At 50.2% G+C, this 23685-nt stretch overlaps 1 protein-coding gene across 3 annotated transcripts in view; it reads left to right on the forward strand.

Annotated features, from left to right (window-relative positions):
* The window catches only part of TRPM4 (transient receptor potential cation channel subfamily M member 4), a 35221-nt gene that overhangs the window by 7367 nt on the left and 4169 nt on the right, over positions 1-23685 (forward strand). For 2 of the 3 annotated variants that reach the window (XM_036012525.1, XM_036012526.1), the window contains 15 exons: positions 2120-2181; positions 2309-2500; positions 2802-2901; positions 7432-7544; positions 7849-8223; positions 8410-8544; positions 12438-12567; positions 12771-12916; positions 13901-14013; positions 14385-14462; positions 16303-16374; positions 16926-17345; positions 20972-21104; positions 21191-21365; positions 21704-21881. In XM_036012525.1, the coding sequence (XP_035868418.1) occupies positions 2120-2181; positions 2309-2500; positions 2802-2901; positions 7432-7544; positions 7849-8223; positions 8410-8544; positions 12438-12567; positions 12771-12916; positions 13901-14013; positions 14385-14462; positions 16303-16374; positions 16926-17345; positions 20972-21104; positions 21191-21365; positions 21704-21881 (2422 nt within the window). The remainder of the gene's footprint in view (positions 1-2119; positions 2182-2308; positions 2501-2801; positions 2902-7431; positions 7545-7848; positions 8224-8409; positions 8545-12437; positions 12568-12770; positions 12917-13900; positions 14014-14384; positions 14463-16302; positions 16375-16925; positions 17346-20971; positions 21105-21190; positions 21366-21703; positions 21882-23685) is intronic. The other variant, XM_028530181.2, reaches the window with a different exon arrangement.

Here is a 23685-nt window from a genome sequence, read left to right on the forward strand (position 1 = left end):
AGGCTCAGGATCCCAGCGGTCTGCTGTGGTCGAAATCTGGTGTTTGGGGCGAGGAGGAGTTTCCTATGGCCTTCCCCATCATTTGCTGCGTTGTAGAAAATCTTTTTTTTTTAAGATTTTATTTTATTTTTATTTTTTAGAGAGGGAAGGGAGGGGGAGAGAATGTGTGAGAGAGAGAGAGAGAGAGAGAGGGAGAGAGAGAGAGGGAGAAACATCAATGTGCGGTTGCTGGGGGTTATGGCCTGCAACCCAGGCATGTACCCTGACTGGGAATCGAACCTGCGACACTTTGGTTCGCAGCCAGCGCTCAATCCACTGAGCTATGCCAGCCAGGGCTGCGTCGTAGAAAATCTTTATCTGAAATCTAAAAAACACAAAAGTGGACAGTTTGATGAATTTTTTAACAAACTGAACCCGCTTATACAACCAGCACCCAGATCAAGAAACAGAGCATTAGCCCCTCCGGAAGACTTCTCCTGCTGGCCCCGAGGGGTCGCCCTATCCTGCCCCGAATGTCACGGAGCTGTTCTGCTCCTCGTTCCTGCTTCCCGACCATCTGCACTGTTTAGAGCCTGGCTTCTTACATTCGACATTATTTCTGTGAGACTCGTCTATACCATGGCCTGAGTGGTAGTTTGTAAATAACCCACAAGCGAAAGAAGAAAAGAGTTAGAAAATATTTTGAACAAATATGTGACATACAAATACTTTCGAGATGCAGCTAATGCAGTACTGGAGGAAGATTTGTAGATTTAAATGCGTACTATCCAAAAAGAGAAGAAAGACTGAAAATGAATGATTGAAACCTCCATTTAAAAAAACCCTACGGCCCTGGCTGGTGTAGTGCAGTTGGTTGGAGCATCATCCTATAACTGAAAGATTGCAGGTTTGATTCCCGGTCAGTGCCCATACCTACATTGTGGGTTCGATCCCTGGTCTGGGTGCATACAGGAGGCAACCAATCGACACTTTTCTCTCGCATTGACATATTTTTCTCTCCTTCCCTCTCTCTCTAACAGCAATGACAAAATGTCCTTGGGTGAGGATTTAAAGAAAAAACAATATAAAAACAAAAAAACCAATCAAGTCTAGGGAAAGTAGAAGCAAGGAAATAAAAAAACAAGGGCAGAAATGGATAAAACAGGAACATGTCCAAGGGAGAATGCCAACTAAAACAAAAGCTGCTTCTTTGCACACATTTCTGCTTCATTCTTAAACTTTACTTAGCGTTTTGGTGGCTTTAAACCTTTTTTTTAAATTGTCATACAGTAAAACCTAATTTTCGGGGGGTATGCAGCTCTGGGATTACAGACTCACATGGCTGTTCCCACGGTCAGGACGGTTCAGCCACCGGGAAGGCGACCGCTCCTTTGGCGCCCCAGCCCCTGGCCACTGCTGACCTCTCCACCAGCACTCTCGTTCTCTCTTTCTACAAAGTCGTATAAATGGAATAACACGATATGTAACCTTTGGAGACTGGCTTTTCACACAGCATAAGAGATCATGGCAGCTTCAATATGTGTCCTTTTGAACAAATCAAGTCATGCAAAGGTCTATAAAGAAACAGTTAATGACCTTCCCTGCCCACCTGCAACCCGCTCTACTGCGATAATCAGTCTTACACAATTTGGACTTTGTCCTTGTATGTCTTTCTTGATGTTTGTAAAATTCCACGCAATTATATTTCCACCTGTATGGTGTGTCTTTTTCTATACAATATGTACATGCGTCTCACACTTTCTTATGGCCACGTCTTTAGGCCCCAAATTCTCAACCAGCCAGGGCCATTTTCTGTTAAACTTTCATCCTCTCTTGGCTTCTCGGCAGTTAAGCAACTACACAGGTGACTTACGCCTCCGACAAACTCCTCTCTCGTTCAAGAACCCAGGAGTCCAGGCCCCCAGCGCCCTCCTCCCCTGGGGAGCTGAGTGAGCATTACTGGCTTCTAAATCTGGCCCCTCCCCACATGCTCAAAGACAGGACAGCTCCCAGGAGCCTCGGGACTGAGGGTTAGGCAGAAGCCAATGTCGGCCCTGGGCGCTTCCAGCGAACGTTCTCTGCCATCCCTGGCGAAGGCTGACGGGAGCTGACCAAGCCCCCGGTTGTCTTCTCTCCTCAGGGACTGGAATTGACATCCCTGTCCTCCTCCTCCTCATCGATGGTGATGAGAAGATGTTGAAGGTATAGCGGCCCAGGCACTTGGGTTTAAGGCGTGGGACTCGAGCTTCCCGGGAGGAGGGGCCTGGGGACCTGTACTTCAGGTGGGATACCTGCCTTCGCCAACCTCACTCCCCACTTTATCTGGCAGCGGATAGAGGACGCCACCCAGGCTCAGCTCCCCTGCCTCCTGGTGGCCGGGTCTGGGGGAGCTGCGGACTGCCTGGCAGAGATCTTGGAAGACACTCAGGCTCCAGGGAACGGAGCGGGCAGGCGAGGTGACGCCCAAAATCGGATTAGGCGTTTCTTCCCGGATGGGGATCCCGAGGTCCTGCAGGCCCAAGTATGACATCATGGATCCAGCTCTGGGTCCTGAGATACAGGGGGGCTAGGAACCTGGGCTCCTGGGTGTTGAGAGAAGAGGGTGCTCGCCGAGGGCTTGGAGTCCTAGATCCAAGGGAGGAGGGTGATGGGGACCCACCTTTGTGGATCTGAGGGAGGAGAGGCCTGGGGGCCTGGGCTCTTGGGTTCTGGGAGTTGCGGGTGCTGGGCACCCAGAATACCAGTTCCTGAAGGCTGCCTGTGTCACTGTGGGCAGGGCCCAGGTGGAGTTGGGCGGGGATGCAGAGTTTGGTGTTCTGCAGGTGGAGAGGATCATGACCCGGAAGGAGCTGCTGACGGTCTATTCGTCTGAGGATGGCCCTGAGGAATTTGAGACCGTCGTTTTGAGGGCTCTTGTCAAGGGTAAGACTGGGACCCCCAGATTCTCCTACTCTCTGTGCTCAACGTCGGACAATCTTCCTGGCCTGGGCACTTCACCCGTTCTCTCTAGTCCAAGGCTGCATCTCTCTCCCTTTTTGATCTCTCTCTCTGTACCATTCCCCTTCGTGTGGTTTATTGAGGCTTCACGTCGTTTCCCATGATACTTTCATTTGAGTTCCAACATTGCCTTCTTTCTGTCGGATCCATATATGCATCAGTCCACCTATCCACCCACTCATCCATCCATCCATCCTTCCATCCATCCATCCATTTATCTACCTACTCATTCATCCGTCTGTCCATCCATCCGTCTATGTACCCACTTATCCATCCATCCATTCATCCATTTATGTACCCACTCATCCATCTGTCCATACATCCAGTAATCCATCCACCCACTCATCCATCTATATATACATACATTGATTTTTCCACCTACCCCGTCTTCCATTCATTCTCGATTCTTCCTTCTATCCATCTTGCCATCTACCCATCCTTTTACCTATCCATCTGCACATCCATTGACAATTCCATGCACTCCTCATCCTTCCATCCATCCATATTTCATCTATCTGTCCACCTTTCCCTCCATCCATCCTTCCCTCCACCCACCCATCCATCCATCTATTCATCCACTCACCCCTTCTTCCCCTCCCACTTGCCTCCAGCATGCTTCAAGCACTGCGGGGCGGAGGAGTCAGAGATGGGCCAGAGCACTGTCTCCCAGTGAGGACCTCTTGATACTCCACTAGGGGAATGAAGGACGAAAGCCAAGGTCGAGAGCACAGTGGCCGCCCGGTAGAGGATGGGGCTGGCTCATTCATTCCACAAACATCATCCCAGGCTCCAGAGCTTAGAGCAGGTCCTTATCCTGCACTCAGGGGTCCCTATCAGGGTTGTTTGGACACAACCCAAAAGGAAATGTAAGACAAAAGTTTAGGGGAGGAAGCACAGCCAATAAGGGCAGAAGATTCCAGGAAGAAGTGGTATGCAAATTGGACCTGGAACAACCAGTAGAATTTGGACTTGGTAAGATGAGGAGGCAGGATAAATAAGTGGTAGTGGGGACTCCTAGGGCTCTGTGGGGTGTGGGCGTCAGAAGAGTTTTACAGAGCATCGTTTACAGAGCATTTACAGAACATTGGCTTAGATAAGACCTCCCAAGAGCCACAGTATCAATTTATAACGGGTTCTCAGCCCCAGGCCCCACCCCGGTTGTACCCACCCTGTTCTGTGGTGGCAGAGAGAGCAGTTACTTCTGACCTTGGAGTCCAAGAAAGTTGAACTTGGATACCAGCTTGGCCTCTTCCCGGCTGCGTGGCCTTGAGAAAGAGACTCGCCCCCTTTGAGTCTTAGTTTCTTTCTCTGAAAAATGGCAATGGCACCTGGGCCTGCTCCCCGGGGGCGGGGGTGGGGTGCAATACGAGAGCTCTTCTTAGAGTGATTCTTTTTCTTTTACGTTTTTAAGTATTATTTTGCTTTTAGAAAGAAGGGAAGAGGGGGAGAAAGAGAGGGAAAGAAACAGCAATCTACAAGAGTTACATCTATCGGTTGCCTCTCACACACCCCAACTGGGGACCTGGCCTGCAACCCAGGCATGTGCCCCGACTGGGAATCGGGCCAGCGACCTTTTGGTTCCCAGGCCGGGGCTCACTCCACTGCGCCACACCAGCCAGGGCTCAGAGTGATTCTGTTTCTTGTGGGGACATATCCTTACATGGAGGTTGAGAGTGGGCAGGTCTGCCTCACTTTACGGAAGTTAATGTACGAAGTTACTGTGTGAGCAGCTCTGTAAGACACGATTTGGGGGCAGTGTTGTAAGTCAGTCCCTGGTCCGCAGAAGTGGAAGTGACCCTACTCTCTCTGAGAAACTGGAGCCGGCTGAGTGGCTCCCTGATAGCAGAGTCGCATGGATGGGGTTTCCAGCAGGTGAGGGAGGAGGGAGAGGGAACAAAGGCTCCCTCAGAGTCTCGTGCGAGCCAGGCACTGTGCTGAGCCGTTCGCGTGCATTTTTGCCCCTGAGCCTCCACTGCTGCCCATGAGGACTGGCTCCCCACTTTGCAGATGAAGAAACTGAGACACGGGGTGGGGGGCGGTGACTTGCCCGAGGTCACAAAGGTCTGCCTGACTCTCACGCCCACTGCATGGGGTGTATCTGGGGGAGAGGTCAGAGACCCACATAGATGGCCTGAAGCACGTGATAGGAGACAGCCAGTGAGGTAGGCGGGGCCAGACCACGCAGGACCTCCACTGAGACTTTGTCCTGAGGCACTTGGGAGGGACAGGGTCAGTTCTGTGTACGGAAGGACCCTCTGGGGTCAGGAGGGGGCAGACTAGAGAGAGGAGACTGAGGAACAAGGAGAGACTTCAGTGATGGTGGGACAGGAGGGAGCCGGGGCCATGGGGTCAGTACGGGGGTTGGAGTCAGGGGGCTAGAAAGGTAGGGCTTGGGGATCGATAAGCTCTGGAAAGAAGAGAGGGACCAGAACAGCACTCGAGGGTCCACCTTGTAAACTGGCGGGGAGGGAGGGAACAGAGGCGGGGCATAGCTGCTGTCCCTGAGAGGGAGGACCCAGGGGAAGATGGGTTTTGGGGACCCCCCCCTCCGTGAGCTCAGCATGGGAAATGGTGAGCATGAAGATCCGCTGCCACGTGTGAAGGCAGAATATAATGCAAGACATTTAAGTATATTTTTCTTTTCTTGAATCTGTGAGGGAAGTAGGGGAGATCCAGACTCAGAGAATTCCATCCTGGAGGTGCCTCTGCTTTGAACAGAAATCTGAAATCTCTACTTGTGACCACCTCTCTCAGGGCCTGTGTTTGCTCGGTTCTCAGCCTTAGGGGCTCCACTGGTCAAGCTATAGTCTCCCCGTTTGGGACTTCTTCCTACAATTCCTATTGATGGCAATGCTCCAAAGTAGTTTCCCATTAGCATTCCCATTTTATAGGCAAGGAAACTGAGGCTTCCGAGGCTCACCCAAAGCCCTTCAGTTGGGTTTGGTGGGGCTGGGATGGGACCGGCCTCAGGGCGCATTGCTCACGTCCTCTCCTCTGGATGCCCCAGCCCTGCCCAGCCGATCGCTGGAAGGGCCTAAATGAGACAAAGGTCTTTCCTCTGCTTTGGAGATAGATGTGGAGCTAGCGGAGGCGGAAGGAGAAAATAACGCCATACCCGAGCGCCCTGGGACGCAGCAGCTCCCAGACCTGTCTTTACTTTCGGGGTCCACTGCGTGCCTCCCACCGCTCAGGCCCCTGCTGAGTGCATGCGCTCTGCATCCACCCAATGGTTGGGTCTGAGTTTTAAAGGCCCTTTGGTCTTCCTTGCTCGTTTTAAGGACCTCCTGGGTCTTCTGGAGTCCCTCTCTGTGTCGGGATTATTTCCAGTCTCGCTTTCTGCTACTGTCTCCTCTTTCCTCTCACACATGCCCCACGTTTCAGGGAATCAGAGTGTCCTGTGTTTGCGGTCACATCCGGTGTTTTCCTGCACCCCGGTCTTTGCTCAAGCTGTTCCTGCTGCCTCAAAGGTTCTATTTTCACCTTAGATGCACACCTTCAAATCCTACCCGTCATACCTTCTTTTTAAAAAACTTTTTGTAAAAAATATTTTTAAAATTTATTTTTAGACACAGGGGAAGGGAGGGAGAGACGCATCAGTGTGTGGTTGCCTCTCGTGCGCCTCCTACTGGGGGCCTGGCCTGCAACCCAGGCATGTGCCCTGACTGGGAATTGAACCAGGGAGCCTTTGGTTCTCGAAGGCTGACACTCAATCCACTGAGCTGCACCAGCCAGGGTGTCCTACCCATCTTTCAAAAGCCCACCTTGCCCTGACTGGTGGGACTCCTTTTGTTGGGTGCCATCCCTCAAAGTGAAAGGTCACCAGTTTGATTCCAAGGGGGGGTACATGCCAGAGTTAAGGGTTTGGTCCCTCAGTCTGGGCCTGTCCAAGAGGCAAACAATGGATGTTTCTCTCTTTCTTCTTCCTTCACCCCCACACTAAAAATAAATAAATAAAACCTTAAAAAAAAGGTCCCTCTTCAGCGCCCATCCTGTTCGAGGCTTCCTTGGATCGTTCAAACCTCCGTGATTGCAGCGCTCCCTGGGCCCTAATCACAAGCTCTGCCCGCCGAGGGCGCCCATCACTCTGAGGGTGGTTACGTCATTCCGGGTTACGTTTTCCTGGAAGGAGCTCCTTCAGGACGGGGACCATATCCACTTTTCCGCCCAATTCTTCCCACTGCCTGGTCCACAACCTACCTCAATCCATGTGAAATGAATGAATGATTCCGTTTCCTTCTCAGGGCCGCTAAGCCGCTGGTCTGCGCTCTGCCCCTGACTTGAATGACCTTTTGCTTGTAATAGCCAGGCTTCTTGAAGACCCCAGACTCTGCTGGATAACACCTCCTTTATATGGGGTCTAAACGTCAGGCATCCCAAAACTTAGCAAAACAAATGTTCCCTGGATGTACCCACCCTCCCGCTGACTCTTGCCCCCTCCCCTTCTCACCCTCGCAGCCTGCGGGAGCTCTGAGGCCTCAGCTTACCTGGACGAGCTGCGTCTGGCTGTGGCCTGGAACCGTGTGGACATTGCCCAGAGTGAACTCTTCCGGGGTGACATCCAATGGAGGGTGAGGGTTTGGAACAGGTGGGTGGGGGGTCCCAACAAGGGGGATGCATCCTCCTGTTTCCCTGACATTTGTCCCAGTCTTCCATTACATTTGTCCCAGTCTTCCATTATGGCCCTCCCAGTTTTCTTTTAATTGTCCATCCATCTCTTACTGTCCATCTGTCCCCATCTTGTTCCCTCCCTCTCCATCCATCCATTCACCCGTGCATCCATTTTGTCACCCCGTTCTGCACACCCATCTCTTGTTCTTAACCTTTGACCTCACCTGGCCTTCTCTCTGTCTCTGCTCGTCCCACACCTGCCAGTCGGTCCACCTGGAGGCCTCCCTCGAGGACGCCCTCTTGAATGACCGGCCCGAGTTCGTGCGCTTGCTCATCTCGCACGGCCTCAGCCTGTGTCACTTCCTGACCCCCACGCGCCTGGCCCAGCTGTACAACGCGGCGCCCCCCAGCTCGCTCATCCGCAGCCTTCTGGATCAGGCGTCGCACAGCGCGGGCACCAAAACCCCAGTCTTTAAACCCTCTGTGGAGCCCCGACTCCCTAACGTGGGGCAGGTGCTTCGGATGCTGCTAGGTGAGATGTGTGCGCCAAGGTACCACGCCTGGGCCACCGGGGATCCCCACCATGACCACCACGACCACCACGACTGCAGGGAGAACGACCGTAGTGGCCCGGAGAGCGTAAGGACCTGGCGACGCTGGGAGGGGAACACCCAGAGGGACCTGGGGATGGCGCTACTACGTAGGGAGGGGGCGTGGTCAGATAATGGGGTATGTGAAGGAACTGGGGTGGGTCTTGTGGTTGGGACGGAGCCAGGCAGGCGTCTGGGGCGGGGCCAATCCTCACCACGCCTCCCTCGCCTGCAGTCACTGCTGCTCTCGGTCAGGGCCACCTCGGACCTCATGCTGGATGCCGTCCTCGGGCAGACCCCCTGGAGTGACCTGTTCCTCTGGGCGCTGCTACTGAACAGGGCCCAGATGGCCTTGTACTTCTGGGAGATAGTGAGTGCTGACTTGATCTCTGATGCCACTGTCCTCCATCCCTGTCCTTTTAGCTCACCAGACTCTAGTGTCCCTGCAATACGATTCCCTGACCGCTGGTGTCACCCGGGCCTCTACCTCCCGTGTATGACTCCAGCTGCTGCTGCTTCCTTTTCTTCTCCTGTTTTTCCCTATGGTGCTCTTCTTGTAACTTGCCTTTCCCATTGACGGTATATATCGGGCCTTTTCCCTTAGTTATACATGTGAATTGGCCTCATTCTTTCAAATGGTTGCCTGTACGAGAAAGTTAGACGGCATGCTGTAGCCGAGGGGAGCCGTTTGAACACAGGTACTCTTGCAATTCAGATGCGTTGTTGTAGCTGCAATGCAGAAGGCACAAAATTAGAGGCAAGGGAGCAGGTAAGACGGTAAAGCTGGCGTCCTGCAAGCAGCTGGGGGGGACGAGGCTGGTCTCCAGCAGGCGGGATAAAGGTGTTGGGACCTATTGAGGAAGTTTGCAGAGTTAAAAAAAAATGTTTTACCACCTTGCCTGGTGTAGCTCAATGGATTGAGCATGGGCCTGAGAACCAAAGGGTGGCTGGTTCAATTCCCAGTCAGGGTACATGCCTGGGTTGCAGGCCAGGTCCCCAGTGGGAGCCAGGTGAGAGGCAACCACACATTGATGTTTCTCTCCTTCTCTTTCTCCCTTCTCCTCCCTAAAAATAAATAAATAAAATCTTTTTAAAAAGTTTCGGAATTCCAATAGGATCTAAGATAGAGCTTATTTTTATGACTTTATTTTATTTTATTTTATAGATTTTATTTATTTATTTTTAGAGAGAGAGAAAGGGAGGGAGAAAGAGAGGGAGAGAAACATCAATATGTGGTTGCCTCTCACGTGCCCCCCAGCTGGGAACCTGACCTGCAACCCAGGCATGTGCCCTGCCGGGAAATCGAACTGGTGACCCCTTGGTTCACAGGCCGGCGCTTAATCCACTGAGCCACACCAACCAGGGCTCATGTTTATATTTTAGAGAAGTATTTTGACAGGACTCCTTCAGTGCTGGATTTTTTCAGGCTGTCAGGTCATGGGTTAAATACAGATTTTATTCATTAATGTAAAATTTGTATATCTTCAAGTGTACCGTTTTAACCATTTAAAATTATACACTCACAAAAAAATAAAATAAAATAAAATTATACACTCACGCTGTGGTGCAACCACCCCCTCTACCTAGTTTGGCTGCATTGTGATGGGCTCCCCGAAGGAACCCATATCTGTTAAGCATCACTCCTGGTCCCTGCTAGTCCGCTTTCTGTCTCCATGGATCCCCTGTTTGGGATGGTTTACATCAGTGGAATCGTATATTATGTGGCCTTTTTCATTTGACTTTCTTCACGTAGCATGGCATTCTCAGGGTCTATCCATGTGCTAGCACGTACCAGAATTCCCTCCTTTTCAAAGGCTGACTAATATTCCACTGATGGTCTGTGTTTTGTTTATCATTTATCTGTTGATGGTCATACGGACTCTGTGAAAAGTTCAAGTTCAAAATTATTTCTTTTGCCTCAAAGCTACTGTTGAGCCTTTCTAGTAGATTGTTTTTTATTTCGGTTATTGTTCTGTTCAGCTCCAGAATTTCTATTTGGTTACTTTTATAATTTCTCTCTTATTCTTTATATTCTCTATGTGGGAAGACATCACTTTATTGGGTCCTTTTAGTTCTTTGTTCCTTACTTCCTTTGGCTCTTTAGGCATATTTAGGACAGTTGATATAAAGTCTAAGTGTAGTCTGAGCTCCCTTAGGGACAATTTTTATTTTTATTTTTTCCCTGTGAATGGGCCATACTTTCTTGTTTCTTTGTACACATCATAATTTCTTGTTGAAAACTGGACATTTTGAATATTATAATTTGGCAACTCTAGATAGCAGCTTAATCCCTTCCTCCAGGGTTTCTTGTGGGTTGTTGTTTAGTGACCCTTTTAAGCTATTTTTTAAAAGATTTATTTATTTATTTATTTATTTACTTTAGAGAGAGGGGAAGTAAGGGAGAAAGAGAGTGAGAGAAACTTCAATGTATGGTTGCCTCTCGAACACCCCCTAATGGGGACCTGGCCTGCAACTCAGGCATGTGCTCTGCCTGGGAATAGAATCAGCAACCGCTTGCTTCACAGACCGGCACTCAATCCACTGAGCCACACCAGCCAGGACTCTAAGCTATTTTTGTAAAGTCTATATTCTTTGTCATGTGTGGCCACTGAAGTCCCTGTCCTGTTAGCTTAGTGGTCAACTAGTGACTTAATAGAGATTTCCTTAAATGCTTCGGGGGGAAACCCCACACTCCCTCGGGTTGCTGACTCACCCTGTGTCAGAGCTGTTTTTCAACACGGGCAGGGCGTTTACCATTTTACCTTAGCTGTCACTTCCTGCTTTTGTTGCCTGAAGGTCAGCCAGTAACGAAAGCTTAGGGCTTTGCTCGCCTTTTCTAGCCTCCTTGATCCCCAGGGACCTATAGGTGCTTAGCAAACAGCTTCCCCCAGGTATCTATTTCCCTAGTCGCTTCCCGCCCAACCTGTTCAGTATATCACAAGCCTAAGCCGCTATTCTTTGTTCTTGAGTTGTAAGAGGGAAGCTGAGGTTAATACCTTTATTTTTAAATGCTTTCAAACACCCCCTGGGAGGCTACTTCTGCCCTGGAGAAGCTCCAAGAACTGGAGAAAGAAAGGCAAGCTCTTAAGCTGGTTCTTTTTTTTTTTTTTTTAAGATTTCATTTATTTACTTTTAGACAGGGGAAGGGAGGGAGAAAGAGGGAGAGAAACATCAATGTGTGGTTGCCTCTTGAGCACCCCCTACTGGGGACCTGGCCCTCAACCCAGGCATGTGCCCCGGCTGGGAATTGAACTGGCAACCCTTTGTTTCGCAGGCTGGTGCCCAGTCCACTAAGCCATAGCGGCCAGGGCTTGAGCTGGTTGTTCTGGGGGCCCCCAGCAAGGTCCACACACACAATCACAATTACTCAAGAGTAAGATCTGAGTTGCTGCCTCTGGTACTGAAAACCCACACCTTCAAGGCTGCTACTGAGCTGGGGAGTTGGCCAGGGTAAACGGGTTAGTTATTGTATTTCGCAATGTATAATGCACATATTTTTGCCCAGATTTTTGAGGGAAAAATAAGGATGTGCATTATACATGAGCGGCACTGATTCCGTATCTATATAAATGTTTCTAATTCTTTTATTATGCTATGTGTTAAAAGTATAACTCTAGAAGGCAATTACAATATCTGTATGCAAAATAATAACCTGGAAGATGATAATCAGTTTTGTTTCTAAATATAAATAAATAAGTAATCAAATCTAAAAATTAAAACGAAAGATTTTTTTCCCCTGAAAGTTTGGGCCAAAAACGTAGGTGTGCCTTATACATGGCAAGATATGGTAAAAATGTCACAGTGCTTTTTTCATTGAAATTCAGCAGTTTCTGTCTTTATTAAGCACTTTCCTGTTTGTTGTGAGTTTTATAGTAGATTCCAGAACTCGAGAAAAGTTGATCCTGACAGTTTCTTGTGGCCTTTGTGGAGGGACGGAGCGTGGAAGTTCTCTGCTCTGCCCTTCTAGGCGGTGTCTCCAGCTGCCTCCAGGCCTGTCTGTCTGTAACCTGTGATGCCCTTCTAACTCCAGCCCCAGAGCTTGGTCTCTGAGCCATCTGACTTTCCACCTTTCCCCTGGACGTCCGGTTTCTTCCAGATCCATCAGCAAACATTACTTCACCCTTGGGTTCTGCTGACCCCCTCGATCTGACCTCTGGCTGCTGTCCTTCCCTTGATCCCAGGCTTTCTGATCCTTCCTCAGCCTTCTGTGAATCTCGCTCCGAGCTCCGACCCCATCCGTGACCGCTCCCTCTGTCCCTCCAGGGCTCCAACGCCGTGGCCTCAGCTCTTGGGGCCTGTTTGCTGCTCCGCGTGCTGGCACGCCTGGAGTCGGAGGCTGAAGAGGCAGCGCGGAGGAAGGACCTGGCGGCCAAGTTTGAGGGGCTAAGTGTCGGTGCGTGGGGGCAGAATGGGGGCGGGGTAGGGACACAGACCGCCATTAAGTGGCATGCCTACTTCTCCCCAGTCCTCTCATAACCCTGCCCCAGCCCCCGCCCCCCCGCCCCCCCCCCCCCCCCCCCCCCCCCCGTCAATCTCCTTGTCTGTTCCCTCGTCTCCTTACTCATATTTCTTCTCGCATCAACCCCCTGCTCTCAGACCTCTTTGGCAAATGCTACCACAACAGCGAGGAGTGGGCTGCTCGCCTGCTTCTCCGACGCTGCCCGTTCTGGGGCAACGCCACCTGCCTGCAGCTCGCCATGCAGGCCGACGCCCGTGCCTTCTTTGCGCAGGATGGAGTGCAGGTGAGCGTCTGAGACCCAGCATGCAAACCATCCCCAGGTCCCCAGCTGCGCTCTGGCATTTCGGGCTGGCAACAGTCGAGGCCAGCCTCTCCCGCTCGAGACCACGCTCAGCCCTGTCCCAGAAAAGCTGTTCTTTCCCTGGGAAGCCTCATCCCCTGCCACAGCAAAGCCCACCTTCTGAAAACGGTCCCCTCAGCATACAGGAATTCCTAATGCCTCTAGTGGGAAATCGCATCTGACGCACAGGAAGCCCCTCCCAGCTCCTTAGGAAATCCTGGTTCCAGGTCTCACCGATTGCAATGACCTCACCAGGCAGGCAATTTCCTAGTGTTCTGGACACAGACATACTCTGGTCTGGGAGACCCCACTCCTCCCGCAGGAATTCTCTCTTGGGCAGCCCTGCTTACCTGGATAGTCCTTCCCATCCCAACGTTTGGAACTTTCTCAGTATCCTCAATCTGCATGTGACAGGGGGCACCAGCAGGCCCACCCTCCATACAGGATGTGCCAGGAAAGCCAGCTCAGCCCAACAGGAAGCCCCATCCTCAGCTGTGGGAATGATTTGATTGGCATTACAAAGAATTACCCAGAGTCCTTTGTGTCGCATAGTGGTTAAACTCGTGGGGTCTGTTGATGGCCTTTTCTTAACCTCCCCGTGCCCCAACTGTGAAAAGGGAGGAAATATTAGTACCTGTCTTCCTGAGAGTGTGGCGAGGGTCAGGTGGGCTAGCCCCTTAGCGCAGTACCTGGCACGTTGTGCTCATAAACGTGGGCTGTGTAACTACTAGCTCAAACCTGCGGTAGGGTGGTCCTTGCCTTTGACCGCCTTCCCCCACCTCAGTCCTTATGGTCCGCAGGTTGAGCACTTGCGCCTCGCTCTGGAGCTGTGGCCCAGTTCTTGCACAGGGTCTGCGGGGAAGGGGCTGGGCGGGCAGGGCAGGGTGGGGGCGGGACTCAGGCTCCTCATCTCCCCACACCCTGCAGTCTCTGCTGACACAGAAGTGGTGGGGGGAGATGGACAGCACCACACCCATTTGGGCCCTGGTTCTCGCCTTCTTTTGCCCGCCACTCATCTACACCAACCTCATCACCTTCAGGTCAGTCCCCTGGGGCAGGCTGGCAGGAGCGGGTGCTCTGTCTCTCCCTGCTTGCGTCTGGCCGCCTTTCAGTCTGTCCAGCGTTTCCCACCTGTTCTCTCTCCTTCCCTCCCGAACACTGGCAGCATGTGCTGGGAGGTGAGCTTTGGGGGTGGAGGGGGGCTCTCTGTATCTGTAGGAACAATTCTTCTGCCCTCCGGCATGGCTCGGGGACAGTTCTCTTTGGGGTGACTCTAGGGAGGCCACCCCTCTGTCCCCCTGCCTTGTCACTGGGTAAAGAGGTTGGGTATCCTTGGGGAAGTCCTCTCCCACTCTCTCCTCTCCACCCCCAGCCCCCTCCATTTCTCACACTGTGCTTCTCTCCACACCAGGAAGTCAGACGAGGAGCCCGCACAGAAGGACATGGGGTTGGGTGTGGATGGGGGCCTCAATGGGGAAGGGCCATTCAGGTGAGTGAAGCGCTGGCACCATGTGAGGCGGTGAGTGTATATGTGTGTGTGTGTGTGTGTACTTCAAAAGGCTGGATACCTGGCGGGGGTAGCTCAGTGGATTGACCACATGCTGGGAACCAAAGGGTCACTAGTTTGATTCCCAGTCAGGGCACATGTCTGGGTTGCGGGCCAGGTCCCCAGTGGGGGCCACATGAGAGGCAACCACACATTGGTGTTTCTCTCCTTCTCTTCCCCTCTGTCTAAAAATAAATAATTAAAACCTTCTTTAAAAAAAAAAGGTTGGATAGAAGGCCCCATGTCAGGGTCAATAGTGGCATGCTGGCCAAGTGATTTCCCACCTTCTGCACGTGATGGTGACAATGACCATGACAATAGCTGGTGTCGTAGAACACTGACAATGGGCAGCTGTGGTGCGAAGTCCTTTGAAAATCAGTTCATTTAACTTTCTCGACCACCCTGGGCAGTAGGCTGTAGTACCATCACAGTCACAGGTGAAGTAACTGAGGGCTTCGCTTATGTGACTCAGGTCACATGACCGGTAAGTGGTAGTGCTAGGTTTTGAACCCAGGTCTTCTCATGCCCGAATCTGGGTTCTTAGCCACGGATATATCCCTGGCCCCTCTCCCAGGGAGACTTGGGGCTGGGCCCAGGAATCTGTGTGGCCCAGCTGTGGGTTTTCAAGACAGCAGTCCTCGGGGAGCGTCCTGACCCACCACATGGTCTCGGTCCCACGATGCTGCAGAGGGCGCAATGGAAACTTCAGGGCCGTTTCCCTTGTCATTCCCTTGTGCTCCTCTCTCCTTCTCACTGTCTTTAGCTCTTACTGGTCTTTCCACTTCTTTTTTAAAATATGATATTTTAAAAATTGGCTTTAGGGAGAGAGAGAGAAACACCTATGTGTTTTTCTACTTACCGATGCATTCATTGGTTGGTTCTTGTATGTGTCCTGACTGGGGATCGAACCTGCAACCTTGGTGCATAGAGACAGTGCTGTGCACCCCAGCAGTAGCTGGGGTCCACTTAATTTCCTTAGCACAGCTTTACTGAGATATAATTCACATACCATTCTGTTCACCCACTTAAGGTTATACAATTCAACAGTTTTTAGTATATTCACAGAGTTGTGAAATCACCACCACAATTAATCTCAAAACATTTTCATCACTGCCACAAGAAACTCTGTCCTCATTAACAGCCAGCCACTCCCCGTTCTCCTCTCCCCAGAGCCTGGGTCCACTCTCTGTCCCTGTAGATTTGCCTCTTCTGGCCTTTCCTACAGACGGAAGCGTGCACTATGGGTGGGATCTTTCACAGCTGGCTTTGTTTACGTAGCATTATGTTTTCAAGATTTATCTACATTGCAGCATATGCCAGGGCTTCGTTCCTTCTTCTTTTTTCTTAAAGATTTTATTTATTTATTTTTAGAGAGGGGAAGGGAGGGAGAAAGAGAGAGGGAAAGTAATATCAGTGTGCCTTTGCCTCTCATGTGGCCCCCAATGGGGACCTAGCCCACAACCTAGGCATGTGTCCTGACTGGGAATCGAACCAGTGATCCTTTGGTTCGCAGCCCGCACCCAATCCAATGAGCTACACCAGCCAGGGCTTCATTCCTTCTTTTTGTTGAATAAGATCCCATTGTCCAGAGAGACCATGTTCTATTTATCCATTCATCAGGTAATGAACATTTGAGTAGTTTCTACTTCCGGATTATTTTTGTCTGCTTGGTTTGTGAAGAGACAGTGCCTCTCCAAACCTGTTTGTTTTCTCTGTTAGCTTTTTGAATGTATTACTATTAGTATTACTCATCTTGGCATTTCTCTTTGGGGTCACCATTAAGAGTCAGGATGAAATTGGGACAGAGGATCAGAACTCAGGAGAGAAGGGTCGGAGATACGCGTGGACCAAGAAGGTGGGAATTCAGAAGCCAAATATGGCTGTGTGGTCCGACACCAGACATGGGGCAGGAAGACTTATATGAGAGGACTGGACTCGGTAATCTGATCTCAGAACCTGAGTCAGAGGTTAATATGCGGGATCTGAGTTTTCAACCTTGGGGACCCAAAGTCATGCAAGTGAGGGGGTCAGAGGTCATACTGGAGGGTCAGAGGTCAGGTAGATGGTTCAAGGTCAGAGAGTCAGAGATGGTGATAGCGAAAGCACAGGACTTGGAGTCAGAAGCCAGAGAAGAGTCAGAAGTCATCCCAGGGGCCAGAGGTCAGAAGGGTGGCAGGAGTCAGAGTGAAAGGTAAGCAGTCTTAATGGTAGGAGATTTCAGAGGTCAGAGGTTAGATACAGGGGTCACAAGTCAAGGAGACGGCACACCTCAGACTTAGTTTAAGTTCGCGCCTGGTCAGAAGTCGTGAGGGTGGGGAGACCATGGGACAGGTTAGTGGCCTTGCTAATGGTGAAGGTCAGGTCCAGAGGTCAAGCTGAGCTCTCCTCTCCCTCCATCTCCCTCAGGCCAGCAGACCCCCCTGAGAAGATGCCCTTGGGGGTGTTGAGTCAGCCCAGCGGGAGCAGGTGCTCCCCGCACCTGCGGCGCTGGTCCCAGTTCTGGGGGGCGCCGGTGACGGCTTTCCTGGGCAACGTGGTCAGCTACCTGCTCTTCCTGACGCTCTTCGCCCGGGTGCTGCTGGTGGACTTCCGGCCCTCGCTGCCCGGGGCGCTGGAGCTGCTGCTGTACTTCTGGGCCTTCACCCTGCTCTGCGAGGAGTTCCGCCAGGGCCTGGGCGGCGGCTGGGGCAGCCTGGCCACCGGGGGTCCCGGGCCAGCCCCCTGCCGGGCCCCACTGCGCCGCAGGCTGCACCTCTACCTCATAGACACCTGGAACCAGTGCGACCTCGTGGCGCTCACCTGCTTCCTCCTGGGTGTGGGCTGCCGGTGAGTGTCCCAGTGGCCTTCAGACCTCTGGCCCCAGAGCGGCCAACGCCCCCTCCGCCTACTCTTGAAGCCACAAACAGAAAACTCCTCTTGATGGGAAGGACGGTGTAAAGATGACCTAGAAGCAATGCGCTGCCGCGCAGGTATCTGACTTCGGGGATGATGTGGTGAAAGTGAGGACCCCACTGCTTCTGCCACTGTTTCCGCCAGATCTGGAGGTTCCTGGGGGTTTGTTTCTCTGAGCCCCTGAACCTGGCCCTGCATTGGCACCACTGTCCCGCTGTGCTCAATAGCTTCCACCAAAAGCAGGCTGGAGACTGGCCGCCGCTTCCCCTCCTCCCTCCTCTTTCTCCCCAGCCTGCGGTCCTGCCCCGGACCTCCCACCCCTGACTCTCTCCTCCCACCCCTCTCCATCCGTGGCCACCTCCCCCACCTGGACGGGCACCCTAGCCTCCAGGCTCTTCCCAGAGCTGACCCACCCCTCCCTTCCCCAGCGCCTGGTGTGGGGGCCCTGCCTGGCCTAGGGCCCCTTCTCTGCATGCTGTTTCCGGATTTCTTTGTTTCCTTCACTCCCACCCTCTGAGAAATCTCCTTGCAGTTCCTTTGTCCTTGGGACAGGGGCTCTGACCTTGGTCCTGGATACTTTGTGTTTGTGTAATTATAAATTTTTAGCAGAATTGTACCACTACTGATGAATTCTTATCAGGGAAGTATTTTGAAACTTCCTTGATCAATTTTGTATGCAGGGCAGTGAAACTAGCTCCAGTCACTGTCAGTTTCTGGAATTACTTCAGTATGGTTAACTGTTATGGGGGTGAAGTTCTGCCACAACTGTTCGGTTCATCATTCATGTTTTTGTCTATATTGAATTTTTGCCAGATTTCGAGTCTATGTGTGTGTGAATTTTCCTTTGTGGCTTTTACTTCTTTCATGTCCCATTTTCCTGGGTCAAATGTCATAGATTCAAACTCCATCAGGGTTGCTTGCACATTGTGTCAGCTGTTTAGTCCATGGAACGGTACCCGTCCCTACTATTTCTTAGCTGATTTATAAAAAACAAGTTGTGGATTCCCCTGAAATACTTTCTGTGGCCCAGAACGGGCTGTATAATGTTAGTTAATTTCTTCCATAGTTTCCCGGTCATACGGTGTGGTGCCCAGAGAAGGGCCACAAAGGGCACATTGAAATGTCCTTGGGAGCAAATTATCTCGTCTTTGGGTCTTGGCACAGGCTGTCCCCCTGTCCTGAAACGCTTTCCCCTCCTGTCCTTGGCCAAGCCAACTCCTGTGCTTCCTTTAGGTCTCGGCTTTGCTGTGTCTGTCTTGGAAGCCTTCTCTCCCCCTTCCCAGACTCTGTGTCCCTCTTTTGTGTCCCCTAATGTCCAGAGGTCTCCCCACATGGCACTCTGAATGTGCTTTGTGCTGCCTCTCTCCTCAAGTCACTCTGTTCTATCTCACCTGAAGATATCTTTGAAATATACTCTGTTAGCAAAGAACTGCAAAAATGTGTCCTCATTGAACAAGATTAAACAACTGAAGGACATAGAACAACAACCAGTGATTTCCTCAGTCTTTTCAAGTGTCTTCACTTTCTCAGCAGTTACTTCCATTGACAGTTTGGTGCACACCCTGCCTGTTCTTTTTCTATGCATTTACATGGACAGATATATGTACTACTTTTATACACAAATGACACTATGTTTTATGTATTCTTCTGCAACCTTCCCTTTTTCTCTACAGTATGTCCTGACATTTTTTCCATGCCAGTGTTTGCAAATGTATCGTATTCTTTAAAAACGCCGCATCGGATTCCAGGTGAAGGGATTTATAGCCATCATTGGCTAAAGATCAGACAAGACAGATTTCCCCTTGCCAGAATTTAATGAATGAATGAATTCTTTTCATGAGGCATTGAGACAAAAACTTTGGACTTCAAGAGGTAGAAAGCAGGCCAAACATTTCTCCACAAAGTCTATTTCAGTTTCTCTCCCAGATATTCATCATATACTGGCTGCCCTGGGTCCAGTCCTCTGCAGCTGCTGTTTCTTTTTCTTTTTCTATAAAGTCTTAGCAGGTAGGACACTGCTCCTTTTAAGGAGAGCAGAGGAAGAGCTTTGTGGACTATTTACAAGGGATACCTTCTATTCTTTCCTCAGTGGACACACCAAGAGGCATGCTGTGTTATGCCTTGTTAGAGGAATGCTACCAAGTAATATGACATGAATAATTGATTCCAACAGCGATGTAAGAGTTTGGCAGAACACTGTGCTTGTGTTTATTTCTTGTATTTTGTACAAAGTATCGTGTGAGATTAAAGTGTTAAGGCCATCTGCTATCATGCTCTAGGAGTTCCAGTGATATTTCACACATTTTGTCAAGCTCACTGTTTTCTAGGGGAGAGAGAAATTATCACATGGGGAAAAAAATCCAAAGATCTTGACTTACAATGGAGAAATTTCCAGTGATCTCCCGAATGGCATGGATGAATCATTTTGCTTTGCCAGGCCCTTCCAGATGGACATTTTGTTTTTTTTCCAATTTTTTTTATTATTCCAGAGTAATAAAAGTTTACATTGTAGATTTAAATTTTGTGGATCGAAGTATACGTTTGTATATTCTTTTTTTTTTTTTTTAGGATTTTATTTTTAGACAGAGGGGAGGGAGGGAGAGAGAAAGGGAGAGAAACATCAATGTGTGGTTGTTTCTCACACACCCCTTACTGGGGACCTTGCCCACCACTCAGGTATGTGCCCTGACTGGGAATCAAACTGGCGACCTTCTGGTTCACAGGCCAGCACTCAATCCACTGAGCTACACCAGCCAGGACTGTGTATATTCTTGATGTGGATAGATTTTCTTGTAAAATAGCTTCACCTGTTTACACACCCATCAGGGTAAGAGAGTACCCTCTTGAAGATATCCTTGACAAAATCTAATATTTTCAATCTTTAAAATTTTGTAGCTCTGAGTTTAACATAAAAAAATTTTTTTTGCCACCCTGATTGGTAAAAATGACCTCTCTTTTTAAAATGTATGCATCTCTGACTACTAGTTAGATTGGGCATCTTTTCATAGCTAGTAGTCACACGGACTCCTATCAACTGTCTTTCCAAAAACTTTGCTCCCACTTACAAATGTTATGTTCATGATTGTATATATGATTATGCAAAATAGGAATATAATTTTTATTTTCCCCAGAGTTCACCAATGCGATTGGCCATTTGACCTTCCTCTGTGTAGTGCATGTCAGCCTTTCCCCAATTTCCTGTTAGACCCTTTCTCTTCTGACGATTGGTTTTTGCTAGAACTCTCTATATTTTGCCTCTGATAGGTAGGACATATATCCAGCAGCTTTTTCAACTCGATTGTGACAGGGACCTCCCAGGTTTCTGTTCAGGCCATTGTTTATGTGGCTTTACGTGGCCTTACGTAGCCATCGTTTATTGGGTCCCCCCCTGGAGCAACCCTGTTGACACTGGGAAATCTGATACACTTGGGTGAACGGGCGGTCCGGATTCCAGCCTGGGGGAGGCTGCAGCCTCACCTGAAGCCTGCCTTGGGAAGATACAGGTTTTCCTATGCACCCTGTGACCTTGAGTGACCCCCTTCTCTCTCCCTGCACCCCAGACTGACCCCGGGCCTGTATGACCTGGGCCGCACTGTCCTCTGCCTCGACTTCATGATCTTCACGCTGCGCCTGCTGCATATCTTCACGGTCAATAAACAGCTGGGGCCCAAGATTGTCATCGTGAGCAAGATGGTGAGTAGGCGGGGCCGGGGGGACCTGGGCGGGGCCAGAGCTGGGGAGGGCGGGGCCAGACTTGGTCTCAACTTCTCCTCCTGCAGATGAAGGACGTGTTCTTCTTCCTGTTCTTCCTCGGCGTGTGGCTGGTTGCGTATGGGGTGGCCACCGAGGGTCTCCTTAGGCCTCAGGACCAAGACCTCCCGAAAATCCTGCGCCGCGTCTTCTACCGGCCCTACCTGCAGATCTTCGGGCAGATCCCGCAGGAGGAAATGGACGGTACAAGGGGAGGGGACTGACACCCTCCCTTGCGTCTGTCCTCTCTGATCCCCCATCTGGATGGATCTCTTCACCCATCTCACTAAGAGGCAGAGTCTCTTAGGCAGAGTCTCTGCCTCCGTGGGTCTCTGAGCATGCTCCCCTCCCCTTCATCCCTAGGGGACTCTGTCCTCTTCTCTGTCCGTCGCTGACCCCTCCTATGTCTCTGGATCTCGCCCCCCTCGCTTTCTGGGATTCTGTCTCTCCCTCTCTGGGTGTCTGCTGCCCCCGCCCCTCTGGGTTTCTGTCTTGGTTAGGGACCCACCTCTGCCCCCACCTCTGACTCTGTCCCTTCGCAGTCACCCTCATGCAGCACGACAACTGCTCATCGGAGAAGGGCTTGTGGGCGCGCCCCTCCGGGGCCCAGGGTGGCTACTGCGTCTCCCTTTACGCCAACTGGCTGGTGGTGCTCCTTCTCGTCATCTTCCTGCTGGTGGCCAACATCCTGCTGGTCAATCTCCTCATCGCCATGTTCAGGTAGGAGGATCCTTGACCCTAGCGTGACCCTTGACCCCAGCATGATTCTTCATCCCATCCCTGCTCGTTTCCCCTTTAGTCCCTGAACTCTTGACTCAAATCTAATGCTGGCTTGTCCTCAGACCCAGCCTGCCCCGGACTTTGGGCTCTGCTTCTCTCCCTGAGCCCAGGCTGCATGTTTAAATCTGTTTTTTATTGTGGCAAAATATATATAACATGAAATTCACCATTTTTGCTATTTTAAGTATGCAGTTCAGTGGCATTAGTTATACTTACAATTTTTATAACCATCACCACTATTTGCAAAGCATTTTCATCACTCTGGACAAAAGCGTTGTAAGCAAGCAGTAACTCCCCGTTGCCCGCTCCCCTCCCAGTGCCTGATAGCCACTAACTTACTTTACATCTGTGACTTTGCCTGTACTCGATGTTTCTTATAAGTGGCATCAGGCCCTATTTGACCTTTTGTGCCTGGTTTATTTCTCGTAGCATCAAGTTTTCAAAGTTCATTCATGTTGTGGCGTGTGTTGGCGCTCCGTTCCTTTTTTATGGCTGAGTAATATTCCATTACATTGACCTAAGACATTTGGTTTATGCCTCTGTTGATGGGGCCTAGGATTGTTTCCGTCTTTGGCCATTATGATTAATGCTGCTGTGAACATTGGCATTTATGTATTTGTTTAAATCTTTGGTTTTGGATCTTTTGGGTACATTACTAGACTAGAATGCTGGGTTGCATGGTAATTCTAGGTTTTGCTCTTTTGAGGAACCACCAAATTGTTTTCTACAGCAGTTCCGAGTTCTCTGTGTTTCTGCCGACAGTTATTTTCTTTTCCAGAAAGTTGTGGCCGTCTTAGTGGCTATGAACTGGTCATTTTAGTGTGGTTTGGATTATCATTTCCCTAATGACCAATGGTGTGGAGGATCTTTCCATGTGCTAATTACACCATTTGTATATTTTTGGAGAAATATCTATTCAGATCTTCTGCTTGTTTTTTAATTGGGTTGTCTTTTTGTTGTTGAATTTCTTTATATACTCTGGATATGAAACTGCTATCAGATATATGATTTGCAAATACTTTCTCCTCTTCTGTTGGTTGTCTTTCACTTTTCTTGATAATATCCTTTGATGTGCAAAAGTTTTGAGGGTTTTTTTTTAAAGACTTTATTTATTTATTTTAGAGAGAGGGGAAGGGAGGGAGAAAGAGAGTGAGAAACATCAGTGTGTGGTTCCTCTCACATGGCCCCCACGAAGGACAAGGTCTGCAACCCAGGCATGTGCCCTGACTGGGAATCGAACCGGCGATCCTTTGGTTCACAGCCCATGCTCAGTCCACTGAGCTACACCAGCCAGGCAAAAGTTTTTAGTTTTGATGAAGTCCAATTTATTTATTTTTTTCTTTTGTGGCTTGTACTTTTGGCGTCATGTCTCAGCACTCATTGCCAAATCCAAAGTCATGAAGACTTCCTCCTGCTTCATGGTGGGAGCTCCAATATTTCAGTTGGTAGTCCATTTTGACTTCACTTTTGTATATGGTGTGAGGTAGGGATCCAACTACATTCTTTTTGCAGGTGGACATCCACTTCCCTCAGGGTCCTTAGTTGAAGAAGCTGTTTCCCCCCACTGAACAGACTTGGCACTCTGTGTCCATTGCCCATCACATTAGTTTCCCAGGGCTTCCCTAACAAAGTACCCCAAAGTGGGTGGCTTTCAATTACAGAAGGTTAGTGTTTGACAGTTCTCGAAACTAGAAGTCCAAAGTCAAGGTATGGGACTAGGTGGGTTGCTTCCGAGGCCTGTGAG

Source organism: Phyllostomus discolor, chromosome 12 (assembly GCF_004126475.2).
Source record: "Phyllostomus discolor isolate MPI-MPIP mPhyDis1 chromosome 12, mPhyDis1.pri.v3, whole genome shotgun sequence".
Taxonomy (NCBI): domain Eukaryota; kingdom Metazoa; phylum Chordata; class Mammalia; order Chiroptera; family Phyllostomidae; genus Phyllostomus; species Phyllostomus discolor.